At 36.1% G+C, this 17,117-nt stretch overlaps 1 protein-coding gene across 1 annotated transcript in view; it reads left to right on the top strand.

Annotated features, from left to right (window-relative positions):
* Positions 1–17,117, top strand: part of LRP1B (LDL receptor related protein 1B) — a 1,140,323-nt gene that overhangs the window by 471,848 nt on the left and 651,358 nt on the right. Inside the window, exons 4-5 of the mRNA XM_063429375.1 lie at positions 194–313; positions 4,369–4,497. Of these exons, the coding sequence (XP_063285445.1) occupies positions 194–313; positions 4,369–4,497 (249 nt within the window). The remainder of the gene's footprint in view (positions 1–193; positions 314–4,368; positions 4,498–17,117) is intronic.

The following is a 17,117-nucleotide window of genomic DNA, read 5'->3' as shown; positions in this document are numbered from 1 at the left end:
CCTTAACATAGAAAGGAGTATGGACTAACAAAAGAGTTCTCATTATAATGAATGTTAGTTGTAGCACTCAATAGGATGTGCATAACACTGTAGAAATCTTCATAGGCTAGAGCTGTTAAAACCTGCAAAGAGATAAATTATGTATCTTATGTGATGATCAATGTTCTATTTCTTTTTTCTATTTTCTTTCTAGAATTGTCATCAGTATGTCAAAAAAAGGATTGCCAGTATAAATGTGGAATAACACGGAACGGCACACAATGCTACTGTCAAGATGGCTACGATATTGCATCGGATGGAAGTAGCTGCAGAGGTATGATTTCATTTGTACAAACGTTTTCAAATAAATATCCCTATCTCTTTAAGAATGTGCTTAAAATATCATATTGGTGATTTAGTTGCGCTATATCCCATCACAAAATACAAAAACGGTAACTCTAGTGGCCCGGATTACCTTGACATCACCTCTGCACATTTTAGGGAAAATTGAGCAAGGTAATTTCCATAGCTTTGACGCTCACCAAGGCTATATTTATGATCACTGCAATAGTTATACTGAAATGAAAAATACACTGCAGTCTGCTTTTTAAATTCAGCACCTATGTATCGGTGCCTATAAAAATGCCTTCATTGATTTTACAGTTTTTATAAATAGCTAGCATAACTGGCACATAGAACCCAGCAGAGCAATCTGCACACAAAACAAATGGTCCTCTTCACCACATTACTTCATCTGATATCCTAGCATTTCATAGCTCATGTATAATAACATTTAAGTGTTACTCTTGTTTTAGACTGATTGAAGACATTTTAGAATAAAACATCTAATTGCAACATAAATAGATCTTTATAATCCGTTAAAGTATTATTAGACTCTGGGGTGGAATTATTTATTTTTCTGGATTCTATGATCACCAGCAGCATATAAAGGTTGAAAAATTACTCATCTGACTTTTGAAAAGGACATATGAGACATCTTGGCAGAATTTCATCATCTTGTTTGCGTGATGATACAGGAATCACAGTTTGATTGTGTTTCTTATAGTGAAATAGAGAATGGGGCACATTTTATACCAAAGGGTTTATTTATGAATAAAACCATGAGTCATATAAACTCTGGTCTTATTAGTTTTAGCTCAACTAAAGTCAAGCAGGACTTTTAACACTCAGACAACATCAGTATATCTAAATGGGTAACAGTATATATAAAATCAGAGCAGTTTTTTTAAATGTAAGGGTAAGTTATATTGTAAAAACAAAATATATATTGCACATATGTTCTTAATATATGCATACAATATTTGGGAAATATACAATAGTTTCTGTGCAAGAAGTCAACAAATTTCAAGTAGGTAATTTTATGTAGATCACATAATTTTTATTCACCTGTGACAATTACTTAGAATACTGTTACTCAGATGTAAATACCTCCCTTCACTTTCACTGGGAAAAAGAGAATGGGGCATGTTTTTGTTTAGGTAAATGTAGTGTAGCAAAGGACAAAAGGCACACAGAGAGGCAAAATGAAACACAAGAAAACACAGACACACACAACAGAAAAAGACAAAGAGAGTTAAAAAGTGGGATATATACAAAACACAAAGACAAATACACAAACACACAATGTATACTTTCATTCATGTACAACTAATTATCTGTATACCATTGAAGACATTGTTTGTGTGTTTATATTTCCATGCTTATTATCATCGTGGCTGCATTCCTGGTACAGATTTAAAGTCAGTCCTTCTGTCATGATCAAAGTGGTTGTACCTGATTGACCATATTTACCCTTGTGCATCAAGTGCAGGTCACCTAAACCATGTTCACCCAAGCACCCCACCTTTGAAATTAAATGTACTCTCTGCAACTCTAGACCTCTTGGTTCTCTTTACAATCACATATTCCAAACCTGTTACATGCCGTCACTTAATCATATTCGTAAAGCCACACTACCTGCCCCATGTCCCCTTACAGTCATATACAACAGCTCATTCAGTCACATTATCTTCAACCCACTGAATTACATATGTTTGGCAGCCCGCACTTTTACCATACTCACATAGTCACCTACACTTACCAGCCAACCCAGTCACATAACTCCACACACCAACAAATTAGGTATATGTATCCACTAGTGCAGCTAAGTTCACCTACACACCCACCAATCATTTCACCACACCTATCTAGTCACACTTATCAACCTACCTACACTTGACAGCCCACCCAGTCCCTTAACTCTCTACAACAACAACCTAGGTTCATGTATCCATCAGTGCAGACAAATTTACATATGCACTCAACAATCATTTCCTATTTACATTATGCACAAGTTCACATACACACATTATATATATTTCCTCATGCAAACATTATACACAAGTGCGTGTACACAAATTGCATATGTCATTATATTCAATCTGCACCTCTAGGCTGATTTTATATCTTGGAAATGAGAGGTGTGTTCCACCAATACATGCACTATCCTGGTTGATCAGCATCACTAGTGAGCACAATTCCTTAGATTTTTGAGGACTACGTTTCCTGTGATGCCCCTTATTGTGAAAGGTATAAGATATACACTCAACAAAATCAAAATTATAAACTCAAAGATCTAAGACTTTTTCTACGCACACAAAAAGCCTATTTCTCTCAAATATTGTTCACAAATCTGTCTAAATCTGTGTTAGTGAGCACTTCTCCTTTGCCGAGATAGTCCATCCACCTCACAGGTGTGGCATTTCAAGAAGCTGATTAGACAGCATGGTTATTACAAAAGTGTGCCTTAGACTGGCCACAATAAAAAGGCCACTCTAAAATGTGCAGTTTTACTATATTGGTGGGGTCCTGGGTGGTCCGAAAACCAGTCAGTATCAGGTCTGACCATCATTTGCCTCACGCAGTGCAACACATTTCCTTCGCATAGAGTTTCTCAGGTTGTTGATTGTAGCCTGTGGAATGTTGGTCTACTCTTCAATGGCTGTGCGAAATTGCTGGATATTGGCAGGACCTGGAACACGCTGTCATATACGCTGATCCAGAGCATCCCAAACATGCTCAATGGGTGACATGTACAGTGAGTATGCTGGCCATGCAACAACCAAGATATTTTCAGCTTCCAGGATTTGTGTACAGATCCATGCAACATGGGGATGTGCATTATCATGCTGCAACATGAGGTGATGGTTGTGCATGAATGGCACAACAATGGGCCTCAGGATCTCGTCACGGTATCTCATGCAGATGAGAAATTCTTTGGTTATGCAAACTGTTTTTTGCAGCAGCTTTTGGTGTAGCTGGTCTCAGATGATCTTAGAGGTGAAGATGCTGGATGTGGAGGTCCTGGGCTAGTGTGGTCTGCGGTTGTGACAAATTTTTTGAAACGCCTTTGGAGACGGCTTATGGTAGAGAAATTAACATTCAATTCACGGGCAACAGCTCTGGTGGTCATTCCATCAGTCAGCATGCCAATTGCACGCTCCTTCAAAATTTGCGACATCTGTGGCAGTGTGCTGTGTGATAAAACTGCTAATTTTAGAGCGGCCTTTTATTGTGGCCAGCCTAAGGCACACCTTTGTAATAATTATGCTGTCTAATCAGTATCTTGATATGTCACACCTGTGAGGTGGATGGATTTTCTCGGCAAAGGAGAAGTGCTCACTAACACAGATTTAAACAGATTTGTGAACAATATTTAAGTAAATAATACGAGAGAAATAGGCCTTTTGTGTACATAGAAAAAGTCTTAGATCTTTGAGTTCAGATCATGAAAAATGGGGGCAAAAACAAAAGTGTTGCGTCTATAATTTTGTTCAGTGTATAAAAGGAGCAGACTTATAAAGGTGGGGGTTGAGATGTGGAAAGGAATTTAACCACATATGCATAGGTCAATGAAAAGTCCTACAATCAGGTGTTAGTGACATTTGACTTACCTGAATTCTAGAGTTCCAATGGGCTGGGCCCCAGAATATCTAGAGTAAAGGATGCATTAGGGATTGATGTGGGATTGTTTTGGGCATACAGGACAGATGTATATGAGCTAACTAAAGTAGCAGCTTGTAGCCTGTGCCAACATACAGTACATAATTACATAATGTATAAATTAATAGCTAAAACGAACATACTGATTAAGTTAATGTTTACTTTTTAGTATCCATTAACAGCAATCAATATATGAAAATGCCATTTGTTGTCATTTAGCCATTAATTAATTAATAAATTTTTATGTTCTAGATAAGCATGCTATATATCTATTTAATCTTTTTTTCTCACATATTGAATTAGATTTTTTTTCAATGTAACTTTAAGTCTAAACCTGTTTGAAAATTACCCATTTTTCTCAAAAACATTTTTTTTCTTCATTTTAAGATATAGACGAGTGCACAATATATGGATCCTGCAGTCAAATATGTAAAAATTATCCTGGGTCATATGCATGCAGTTGCATAGAGGGCTATTTAATTCAGTCTGACAATAAATCCTGCAAGGCAAAAAATGGTAAGTTTTCCAAATGTTTCTTTTTTTTCCTCTGAATAGTTTTTCGCTTTTTCATACCTTTTGAAGCTATATTATGTGAAACTGTTGTTTTTTTTTTGTATTTTTATCTTAAAATTGTAGATACATTAATAGCCACGTGGTGTTGATTTTGACTGACAAGTATTCAAACTGGAAAGATGTATCCAAGTTGTTCAGCTATTCAATACACTGGCTTTATTACAAATGTTCAAAATTTAAACAAAACTGATGAAGTAGCATAACTATTTCTCAAAACTGCCAATATATCACTGGATGTTACAATGTAAAATAGATTTACCTGAAATCATAATCTCTCTATTTAAATAACTTATTTTTCTACAGGTCAACAGTTTTAAAATCCAGTATCTTAACTTCCTGATATAAATTATGATTCAATTAAAATATGCTTTGAATAGCTATATTTAGCTATATTTCATTAAACATTTTAGTTGTGTCAGTGTTTGATGATAAATTGTTTTGACCTCTTTTCCCTGACAGCCTGTTGTACTTATGGTCATTTTAACTGAAAACCTTGTGTTTTCTGTAAAACCATTAAAGATGTTGATTAAATGGACAATATGACATGTCTTTTCTAAGGTCCGTGTTTATCATCAGCACGACATGACATTGTAAAGGACAATGGAAATTGAGAAAAAAAAACTTATTCTCTGGGGTATAATGTTTAAGCAGCTTTCTGTAAGATGTGAAAAATACATAAATAAAATTTTTTTTGTATTATCCATAATCTTCACTTCTTGGTTACATGCCACTAAGGCACAAAGCTAATTCAGGTCTCTTTCGATAGTGATATAATGATATGGTGGCAGAGGAGCTGAGGTGACATAATCACACTGTCTATCAATTCCTCTTTGACTTTTCATTAATGGCAGAGAGCTGAATTAAAATGGCAACGGCTGACTATGACATAATGCCTTGCAAAATCATGCAGACATGCTGCCCGGCCTTAGAGACAATGCAGTCACCATGATAGTCAAAGTGTTCTTTGTGAGGAATAATGCCTGGGTTATATTATCTTCCGCGTAGTTTACATTTTGAATGTACTGGTGCAATCAGCCATGCTGTTAATACACTGTTACTCTCTCTTTTTAACCCCGAACAACAGATAAGTCTGTACTCCAAAGAGAGCTTCCCACTGGTTTTAGTGAACTTTGTAAAACATCTGCCTCCGAAAAAAAAATTTCTTCCACAAGTCTCCCAGCATATCATCCAAAATACCAAATAAACACACATATCTAACATTTTTTTTCAGATTCTATATTCAGTATGACATTCTTGGAGATCTGTGGAAACATGATCTTTATGAAATGCTACATTTGCGGTAAACTTTTCCTACAGTTTCTGTAGGACATGTATGTGATATACAGTAAATTTCAGCAATATTATCTTCCACCATTGGTCAGTGAGGCATAAGAGGACCTTCATAAGTGTTAAAATCAATATGACTGTTCCCTACTTTTGCACTTGTTCGGAAAAACCATAATCCAACTAGTCTAATCAGCCGGTTGGATTTCTAGTTAAATCATTTCTATTTTTTGTACAGTTAGCCTTCCTACTGGGACCTTTTATCCTGTTTTATTTTTTTTTAAATGAAGAGGTTGAAAAACCTAATGTTTAAAAAGTGAATATTAGCTTTTTATTCAACACTTGCTGATAAAATAAACGAGTGAAGCGCCATTAATTTGTTATGTTCTTGTATGTGCTAGACACAATACACACAGTTACATAGGTCTTGAGAATGATGAAATGCACTAAAAGACAAGTCTCTTACTTGGAAGACAAGAGTTGGAGCAAAAGACAACTATCATGAACATTTACCTACTGGGTACATAGTTGGTACAAGGATATGCATGTTAAAATACTAAATCACTCATACAGCTGACCAGCCAGATAAAAAATAAAGTTGAACTTCTTTGCCCTCTAGACAAATATTTTATTGTTGTCATTATTTTTTCTTTCTGTTTGTAAATGTATTTACTGTACATCTTCATACCTGTCTATATCAAAATATCATCGTATCAATATTCTTGATCTTATAATGATTTTGGTCTGAGGTCTTAGTAGAACAGGTTAGTTCAGGAAAGCAGACATAAATTCAATATTTTAGGTTCAAAAGTCTCAACCATTATTATTTTCATCAAACAAAACAAACTAATCAAAACATAAAGTGAGTGCTGTAACATATTAAGGAAAGAAAAAAAAAACGATCTATTGATTTATTTCAGTAGCTCTGAAAACACCATATCATATTGGCAAAATATAATTTAAAAAGTTTTCATCATTACAAGAGGGGAAAAAAAGCATTGTCCTTGCACCACATGTTTACAGGCTAAAATTAAACCATTCTTACCAAAAACACTAAAATGATAATGTTTATAAGACTGAATAGTTATTTAAGTTCTGGCTTTGGTTGTTCATAAATAAGCTAGTGGAACCACCTTGACGTGATATTCAACAAAATGTGTGGCAAATTCTGAAAAATCGAATTGTTTAATTATTTAATGTTTTATAACTGCTATGCTTATATCTTGTAATGATCTATTTGCCCACGTTGTTTCTTTCTTACACATCATCTGTTATCACGTTGTCATTACAATCTGATCTTTAAGGGCCTTATGCTAGTATGTGGTATCCTGCTTATTTTGCTCCCGGAGTGCCATGAAGTCTTGTACTTGGCAATATTGGCATTTTTTTTTTTAAGATGCAATCACTATGATTATATGGGTCATTGTTGGTCTTTAATATGTTAAATGTATCTTAATAATTTAGCATTTGACACCATAATGTTGTTTTGTCTCTAGGTATGGTGAGGACAGTCATTCTCTCTCTGACAAGTAAAATAGCAATTTTGTTATAACAATCATAGGTATACTTATAGTCATCACTGAAGTACAGCAGTGTGGATTTAAACACAAAATTTTATTTTTCAGATTTCCTAAACACATATTGTTAAATATAATATTAAGTTTAAAAAAATTAGACAAATTTGTGGATTTTATTTTTGTGTGTTATTGAATATAACCCTTATCATATATAATGAAATGCTGGAAAGTAGACGTGTGCATTTCATTTCCAAACTAATTGCAATTCATTTGAAAAATAAAATTGTCTTTTGCACTAATTGCGCACATCTAGTTCGTCATATAGTCAAATTACTCGACAAAGGTAATTGATGAGCCATTCAGTTTGTTTTGTAATATGGAATGTCATCTGTGGTTGAAAAAAAGATGATAATTAATATTAATAAGTGACAAGTAGAGACAAAAAACAGTAACAGTAACACAATCTACATTTTATATTATATTGAATAAATATATAGTATATAAATATATACAGATTGTTTTTTCCCCTCTGTTGGTCATTTAATCAGTGAGACAAAAAATGCCTATTAGTCTACTAAAAATGTATACCTAATATTTTGGCTTGTCTGAATAGTTTTTTCCCAAAACGATCACAAAGGCATAATTCTGCAGAATTGAAAGGTCACATGGAAGAAATTTGGTCCATAGGAACCACCTGTTTTTTGTTGGTTTTTTTGGGGGGGAGGAGGGGGCAATCGAAGAACAAGAACCACATTTTTTTTTTCCTGTGCACAAGTCTACTAGAAGGTATTGTTCAACCTACCTAGTTACAGCTAAATATACTATAATTTGTTTTGATGAAAATAATATTTATTTTACAAAAACTTACATCAGCTGCCTTTAAAATCTATTTTAGTGTCTGTGGCTTTTTAAAAGGAACCGTCACCTCCCATAATTTTAAATATTAAATAGGTTTATCAAGTCTGTCTGTCAGTGATTTATCAATATTAAGGGAGACAGACCCTGGGGTCCAGGACATGACCCTCAATGGGATAAAAAAAGTCAATGACAAATGTCAATTGTTAAATCTTTGTAATGCATATAAAGAAAAATAAAATTTGACCTAAAAAAGGTTAAGACTTGGCATAGATGAGATTCATTGTGTTATTTTCAGAAAAGTAACAGGTTCCCTTTAAGAAAGCCTGTAGATTTCATATCACACACACCACGCTAGAATTGCTGCAATGTAAGGCAAATTTCTCTATGCAGCTCCATCGTTTTGTTAAGCCTCATCCTTTTATATTCAGAAGATGTAATATCTGGGAAAATGTCCAAGATTATACTTTAAGAATGCTGGGAAGTAAAAATTCTTGGCACTAAGCGAACCCTACATTCTGTCTCTGTCAGTAGCAAAATGTTTTCTTACCACATGCTGTAGAATGCATATATCCAAATGAGAGCATGCATTGTTTTTTAGAGATATCCACAGGGTACTTTAGTATCTTTGATATATGATGTTTTATTTTTTATTCCTTGAAATCTTTTTTCCTTTCAACACGATAGTGCTTTATCTTGTTTAAATGTATGGAATACAAGTGTTAAACAGGCATAATAAGAGCTTCTTAAGATGTATGGCCCTGTGTTTTTTTTGTTGTTTTTTTTACTCAATGGTTCTTTTCTAGCTTTCTAAAAATATATAAACAAATAATCTGAAATCTATAAAATTGCTAATGCTAGCTTATCCCAAGGTCAGCTGATTTGATTGTAGAAAAAAATATCTGCCTTAAAAATCTTTGGGTTATAATGCTTTAGCCTACTAAATGTCCTTGAATTAACATAGATTACACTAATCTATATGCTCCGGGAATGAGAGAGGGTGCACAATGTAGAAGCCCAACTGGATCTAAAACTGTTGTTATCCAGTACTATCCTTAATTAGTCCCAAAACAGATGGTAAGGTTGTTTACCTATGGCCAACTTTCCTCTAGAACAGGAGTAGGCAACCTTTGGCACTCAAGATGATGTGGACTAAATCTACCATAATGCTATTTTAGCCATAATAAAAAATTAAATAAGTAAATAAATAATGCTCGCAAAGCAACTGAAGAACTGTCCCAAGCAGTGAGAGATGGCAGAAAAAGGCTGAGAATTTGAGCAGGATGATCCCAACGTCACTGCAAAATATCACTGGTATGAATCAGTATGAGGAATTTAGAATAACACTCCATATTTGTCATTCCTTCCAGGCTTACAGCAGTAATGTTCATTCAGTGTTGATCCAAATAACATCAAGTAGATTCTGAACAGTGAGTATGCATCAGGGAACTCCTGGCACCCTACCTACTTGAATAATTTAAAGTGGTTATAGTGTCTTGAGCATCTTAGAGGAACTAACACATGAGATGTCTGTGCAACAGTAAAATGGAAATTGCCTGAATTTGTGTTGCATCTTAACCTGGAAGTGTTCTTACTTAGCTACACTGTATTCCTCACCCAGGAAACTTTGTAAATGGTCCTTACTGGACTCAGTAGAACAGAACTGTTGTTGCCTGAGATAATATGGAGTATTTTAACTGGCCGGAAAGAACAATTAGGGGCACTAGATGACTTCATGGAGAGCTGAGTACCTGACAGCCCCGAGATAGTTAGGAACAATATACTTCTTTTTGTAGCTACACAACCTTTGTTAAAATTAGGAAAATTACGCTTCTAAAGCTAATGGCTCTAGCAGTAGTCCATCTAAAGTTGCATGATATTGATGGGATGTTTAGTTTAAGCAATAGTTACAGCTTTATATCCTTAAGGATATAACCACTCTAAAGACATAAAATATATATAATGAATTTCAAAATTAAAGTTAAATATTTCCAATCTTGGCACTTCAACACAATCTATTATAACCATCTGAAAAATAATTTATTGATAGAGCTATTTAATCAGTTTCATATTGTTGGCTTGCTTTAAGGGATTTTCCTGAAATGTGTGCAATTTCTGTTTCATAAGAAGTATCGCAGCCATTAAAAAGATGGAAAAGAATGCAATTAATTTAGGCATGGGTTGTAGCACTTTGCTTATCACAATGTCCTTACAAAGATATATATCTACATTAGTTAAAAGCATAGATTGTGTTATGCCCTTGAAAAGTTGATCAGACATTGTTGCCAGCACCTATTTTTCATTTTCAAATTATAAATTGACTCTGGAGATTGGTGAAAAAAAATCAATGTAAGTTGTAGCAATGTAAGTATACAATTTGCTCCAACAATTGTTCACTATTTGCAACCCCTGTAAATATTAAAATTTTTGGCTGTGACTTCCAGTTGTTCTTGTAGCATTTATGGGGTGAATATAGATATAGTACCCTTGCATCCAGTTAACTCCGTATATCCTCCTTTCCTTTCACTGTCAATGTTCTAAGTCACTTGTAGCAGCACAACATTCTACATACGCAAAACCACCATTACAGTCCTGTAGCTTCTTTTCATGGCCTTATTTGCATCACTAAGAGTAATGAGTGATAGCCAAACATATTTATAGGCTTTTAAAGGTACACTCCAGGCACCCAGACCACTTCTGCCCATTGGAGTGGTCTGGGTGCCAACTCCCACTACCCTTAACCCTGCAACTGTAATTATTGCAGTTTTTATAAACTGCAATAATTACCTTGCAGGGTTAAGTCCTACTCTAGTGGTTGTCTGTCAGACAGCCACTAGAGAGACTCCCATGTTCTTAGACCACGAAAAGTATGTTGTACGACGCTGGACGTCCTCACGCTATGTGAGGACTTCCAGCGTCGCCGAAATCCCCATAGGAAAGCATTAAATAATTATTTCCTATGGGGAGGTCTAATGCGCATGTGTCACTATTGCTGCGCATGCGAATTAGGTCTCCCGCACTGGTTGACGTCAGCAGGGGAGCGAGGGACAGGGGCGCTGGACTCCGGTAAGTCACTGAAGAGGTTTTAACCCCTTTAGCAACTTGGGGTGGGTGGCTGGGATATGTTTTCCTGGCACTGGAGAATCCCTTTAATTAGAGCTGGGAGAAGAGAGTCAACTTCACAGAGATATACAGGGTTATTTACTTAAGTGGAAATAGTTGTGAATAGTGATGTCCCGAACGGTTAGCTGGTGAATAGTTCCTGGCGAACATAGCTTGTTCGCCACGGATGGCGAACATATGCGATGTTCGGTCCGCCCCCTATTCGTCATCATTGAGTAAACTTTGACCCTGTACCTCACAGTCAGCAGACACATTCCAGCCAATCAGCAGCAGACCCTCCCTCCCAGACCCTCCCACCTCCTAGACAGCATACAATTTAGATTAATTCTGAAGCTGCATTCTTTTTTTTTTCTTTTTTTGTGTTTGTGTTTATTATACATTATCCTCCATAGCCAGTAACCTGTTTATTATACATTATCCCCCATAGCCAGTAACCTGTGTTTATTATACATTATCCCCCCATAGCCAGTAACCTGTGTTTATTATACATTATCCCCCATAGCCAGTAACCTGTGTTTATTTTACATTATCCCCCATAGCCAGTAACCTGTGTTTATTATACATTACCCTCCCCATAGCCAGTAACCTGTGTTTATTATACATTATCCTCCCATAGCCAGTAACCTGTGTTTATTATACATTATCCTCTCATAGCCAGTAACCTGTGTTTATTATACATTATCCTCCCATAGCCAGTAACCTGTGTTTATTATACATCATCCTCCCAAAGCCAGTAACCTATGTTTATTATACATTATCCTCCCATAGCCAGTAACCTGTGTTTATTATACATTATCCCCCATAGCCAGTAACCTGTGCTTATTATACATTATCTCCCCCATAGCCAGTAACCTGTGTTTATTATACATTATTCCCCACAACCAGTAACCTGTGTTTATTATACATTATCCCCCACAACCAGTGTTTATTATACATTATCCCCCATAGCTAGTAACCTGTGTTTATTATACATTATCCTCCCCATAGCCAGTAACTGTGTTTATTATTCATTATCCCCCATAGCCAGTAACCTGTGCTTATTATACGTTATCCTCCCATAGCCAGTAACCTGTGTTTATTATACATTATCCCTCCCATAGCCAGTAACCTGTGTTTATTATACATTATCCCCCATAGTCATTTGTCGTTGGACCTAGGCAGCATGATGTCTTAGGCCGGCCCAGAGAGTGAGTGAGTGAGTGAATAATATAATATATATGTTCAGAAACATATTAGTAATATATGTAAATCGGGTTCATGCAAAGAGGGTGAAAAGGTATTAAAGAAAAACACACTTATTGCATCAAATTTACAAAGCCAAACTTTTAAAAGCTTTCCTCATTTCTTTCTCGGGATGAGGAATATATCAGTTGTAGACTGAGGATTTCCATCTGCCCAATCTTTTAATAATATGCACTGGAGTGTCAGTGTTGAAGGAGACCGAAGCTGCCCCTATTCTAAATTAAAGACCTGAGACATGGATACAACCCAATCTTAGGAGTAGTGTTCTGATGCAGAAGATGAATTTAGCTGTAGTCAGAGGGATTCAGTGAGAGTAGTGGTGAAATGTGTGTGGCATGACTGAGTGAGGGTAAGTAAGAATCAAGTATTTTAATTGGGCACTAGTTCTAGGTGGGATAAAGTGGTATAGCGGATGGATGAATAGTTCGGTTCGTTTTAGAGGATTTTTAGCGATATCCAATATTTTTAAGGTGGTCTCAAACAAACATAAAATGCTATATAAAATTTGTGGGAATATTGAATAGTCATGCACAGTAAATCAGAGAGGGCTCAGAATATCGAACCATCGATCGGTAACCTGGATGAAGTAGGGGGTCTATCTGTTTTATTAAATATGTGGTAATATGCTTTTAATGGGATAGGACGTTAGGAAAGGTGTATGATTGGGATAAGTGGTTGTGGCTGTATTTACCTTATACTGGGACCGACCCGGCTCCTGAGCTTGAGCCGCGCGTGGCTGGATCCCTCCTGCCTCCACACGAGCCGCATGCGGCTTGATCTCCTCTTCTGACTTAGCCGCGTGCACTGACCGCAGTGATCGGTCACGTGGCCCGCCTGGCACTAGGAGCAGGGCTTGAGTCACGAGCTCGCTCTTAAAGGGGCAGTGGGACCCAAAAGTTGATTCCGGCTCCCATTGGCCCACATCATTCCAGCACCCCCACACACGAACATTTTGGGGGTGTAGGCATGACGTGGGCCAATCACTGGTGTAACAGTAGTGTACATTAAAAAAAAAAACTAGAAATTTGACTGTGAAATATTAGCAATCAGTTTCCTTCACACGTGTGCGTTTCAGGGCCTGCCAGGGCACAGTGTCACACCAGTGCAACTCATATATGGTGTAACAGTAGTGTACATTTTAAAAAGAAATACAGGGGGCTTGTTGTCACCTTTCGGCGACCCTTGGTGTTGTACGTGGCTGGGTGGAGGAAGAGACCTTCAATGACATCAGTGAGGACAAGGAACGGGACATGGCTAGCTTGGTATCCAACCTTGTGCAAATGGGGAGTTTGCGGTTGTGCAAATGGACTGTTTGCGGTTGTTTGCGGTGCGTTAAACGGGGAGTTTGGTCTGTCACTGTGAAGCGGGCGTAACCCTTACACTACCTGATGTTTTAAAGCACGTTATTCCAAACAATTTAGGAATGTTAGGTGATTTATGCCCTTTATGGATTAAAACCAGACTCTGCATCAACTATGTAATTTTCCATGGGAGTTTTGCCATGGATACCCCTCTGGCATGCCACAGTCCAGGTGTTAGTCCCCTTGAAACAACTTTTCCATCACTATTGTGGCCAGAAAGAGTCCCTGTGGGTTTTAAAATTTGCCTGCCTATTGAAGTCTATGGCGGTTCACCCTGTTCGCCACATCACTAGTTGTGAATTTAACGTGAATTCAAAGTAAATTTCACATTTAAGGTCAAAGTACCAAAACTGGAAAAATTATCCTAGTCAGCTATGTTTTTAGTTTAGATGCATTAACCTTTGCTTCCAATTCCCAACATTTATCAGTTTAGTAAAATAACCTTGTTACTGTGTGAGCGGGAGTATATAGGGAAATAGGAGTATAATAGGAGTATTAACTTACTGCCCAAATTTCATATGTGTGTTTTGCAGACTTTTAAAAATTCTATGCTGTAACATCATACATATTATTCATTATGTAGTTTTTAGAGTAAAAGGCCCTACATAAAACAAACATGGCTTTTGTGCGAATGACGATAAGTGCGTTCCTGCTATTTAGAAATGTGTACTGATATAAAACAATATGAAAATGCACAATTCTACAGCAACTCAGAGAAGGAGTGTGTATGGGATATACACTACGTTTATATGCTTTTGGCTGCTGTGAAAAGTGTGTAAACAACTTAAATGCTTTTTATGAGCACTGCTCACCTTTTGCTGAAGAGATAATATACACAGACTAAAGAAAAATATCAGTAATATTTTCTACAGTGTCAGATAGTGTGGAATCCATCTAAACGTAAATTTATTTTACTATATACAAGCAAACAACCGAAAAATAGTATCTCCCCCATTTATTTAGCTTATGGTGAGGCAATATTTAGCAGTACTGGGAGCTAGGATATGCTTATTTTTATAATTATACGAAATAAGTAAAATGACTTCTGGTTGTTCACAAACGGCTCTACTAGACAGAAAAAATTCATGGCCTTTGTGTAAAATAGGAAGAAATTATAGAGATATAATATAGAGATTTATGAGAACAAAGGATTTAAAAGGACACTATACTCACCAGATCAAGTACAGCTTAATTTAGTTGTTCAAGTGTCTATAGCATTTCCCTGCATGCGTTTTAATGTAAACACTGCCTTTTCAGTGTTTTACTCAGATGACCACTAGAGGTGCATCCTAGTCCAGCATCTTAATGCTCTGCATGGAGGATCTGAGCGTTCGCCGTAGAAATGCATTGATTCAATCCATCTCTATGAAGAGATGCTGATTGATGCAGAGCAGTGTTTTGTCTCACATATGCAATAGCCTTCCAATATTTTCCTATGAGAAAGCATTAGATTGGCTGAGATCATCAAGTTTGTCAAGGAGTTGGGGCCAGCCATGGTGATTCCGACGCGGCCTGTGCGTAAAGATAAGTAAACACACCTTTTTAAAGTGATTCAAGGGTAGCCTGGGACCTAAATAGTGGGTTTAACACTATAGTCTCAGGATACATGTTTGTGTTTCTGTAGTGTTCCTTTAAAAATAGATAGAGTTTTATTAGGGTAGCAGCGCATATGGCAATTAAATAACAGTGGTCCTGCTTAACATGTGATGATGTGCTGGTGATTACCACTTGCAAAACAGCTAGTTACTAGTTTAACTAGTTTAACTGGCTTCATGTCTCTATATTAGCCCTAGTACACTTCTCTATATTAGCCCTTTTGTTAATATAGATGCTCAATTATTTCTTTTCAGTGAGAGTCAAATATTTGGGTGAATAGGTAAAGTGAAATACTTGGGAGGGTTAATATGATAGGAGCTGATAAAATATAGAAAGAAATAAAGCCCTGCTCATTTATTTCATTAAAATATGTTAATTAACCTTGGAATTTTAAATCCTAAAAAGTTTGTCTTGGTTAAAAATGTCAAGGAGCTCCTTGATGACTTGCAGTCTTCTTACATCAGAGATTATGTGCATAATTCCGCTAATATATTGTTAGTTCATCTGTATGCTCACATTACTCCACAGTGACTTGCCATTTCCTTATTACGAGCAATCAAAGGTACTTCATCCAAAATACAACGTAACTGCAAAGCTTTATCGCAAGTATTAACCTATAATAACTGGCAATTATATAAATCTCACATTGGAACAAAAGACATCACTAGCATTATTTCTTATCCAGACATCAATACTCACAAACTGTGCACTTATTTTAGCTTGCTAATTAGTTTAATAAGTTCCAGCATAGATGCTGCATGGACCTTTGGTTGTATAAAACCACCCTTATTTTGAAGATTAAGCCTGCTTTGTGATAAAGTCATTTTCATAGAATTATCTTGGATATTTATTTATAAATTAATTAAAGGTGAACATGAGTCAGGAAAAATCAAATTGAATGCAGCTTTTCTCAAATGCTGTTCAATAAAGTCAGAGCATAGTTCATTCGTTGAGTTCCTGTCCTTATGCCGCTCAACTATAACTTATATCAAGCTCAGCCAGTTGGCTGTTTATAAATACAAGAATTATGGATTAATGAGGCACTCTAAATACCATAAACACTACAGTTTATGAGGGTTAGGTGGTTGTGGTACAAGACATGTGGTGTCATTCCACAATTTTTTGCAAATTATTTCAGATTGTCCTGGCACTCAATGCCCAGCCCTCTGTTTTCAGATGTAATGATGCACAATTAAAACTATCCCATTGTCCTCTCATATCCATCCAACTTTGAATGTAAAATACAGCCTTTGAGCTTTAGGAGTGATTTAGATACTCTTCTGCATAATGAGTAATAAAAAATTATATATACCCACAACTTAGTGAACACTAATTTAGAACTGTGTTACACTATTTTAGTTTTTTTTTCCTTTTTTGTGCTTTTTCTTTTCCTAGCAGGTTCACAGAGCTTTATTTTTCTTTTATATGTGTGTACTTAGTTGTGGGTATATATATATATATATATATATATATATATATATATATATATATATTTTGTTATATGTTTATAGGGTATCATTTTTATGCTGAGTGATTTCATTCTGCATAATGAGGTCAGCTATTGACAAGTTAAGAGACTAAACTC

Source organism: Pelobates fuscus, chromosome 8 (genome assembly GCF_036172605.1).
Source record: "Pelobates fuscus isolate aPelFus1 chromosome 8, aPelFus1.pri, whole genome shotgun sequence".
In the NCBI taxonomy this organism is placed as follows: Eukaryota; Metazoa; Chordata; class Amphibia; order Anura; family Pelobatidae; genus Pelobates; species Pelobates fuscus.
The sequence above is the reverse complement of the archived record's forward strand: the minus strand, read 5'-3'. Positions and strand labels throughout refer to the sequence as shown.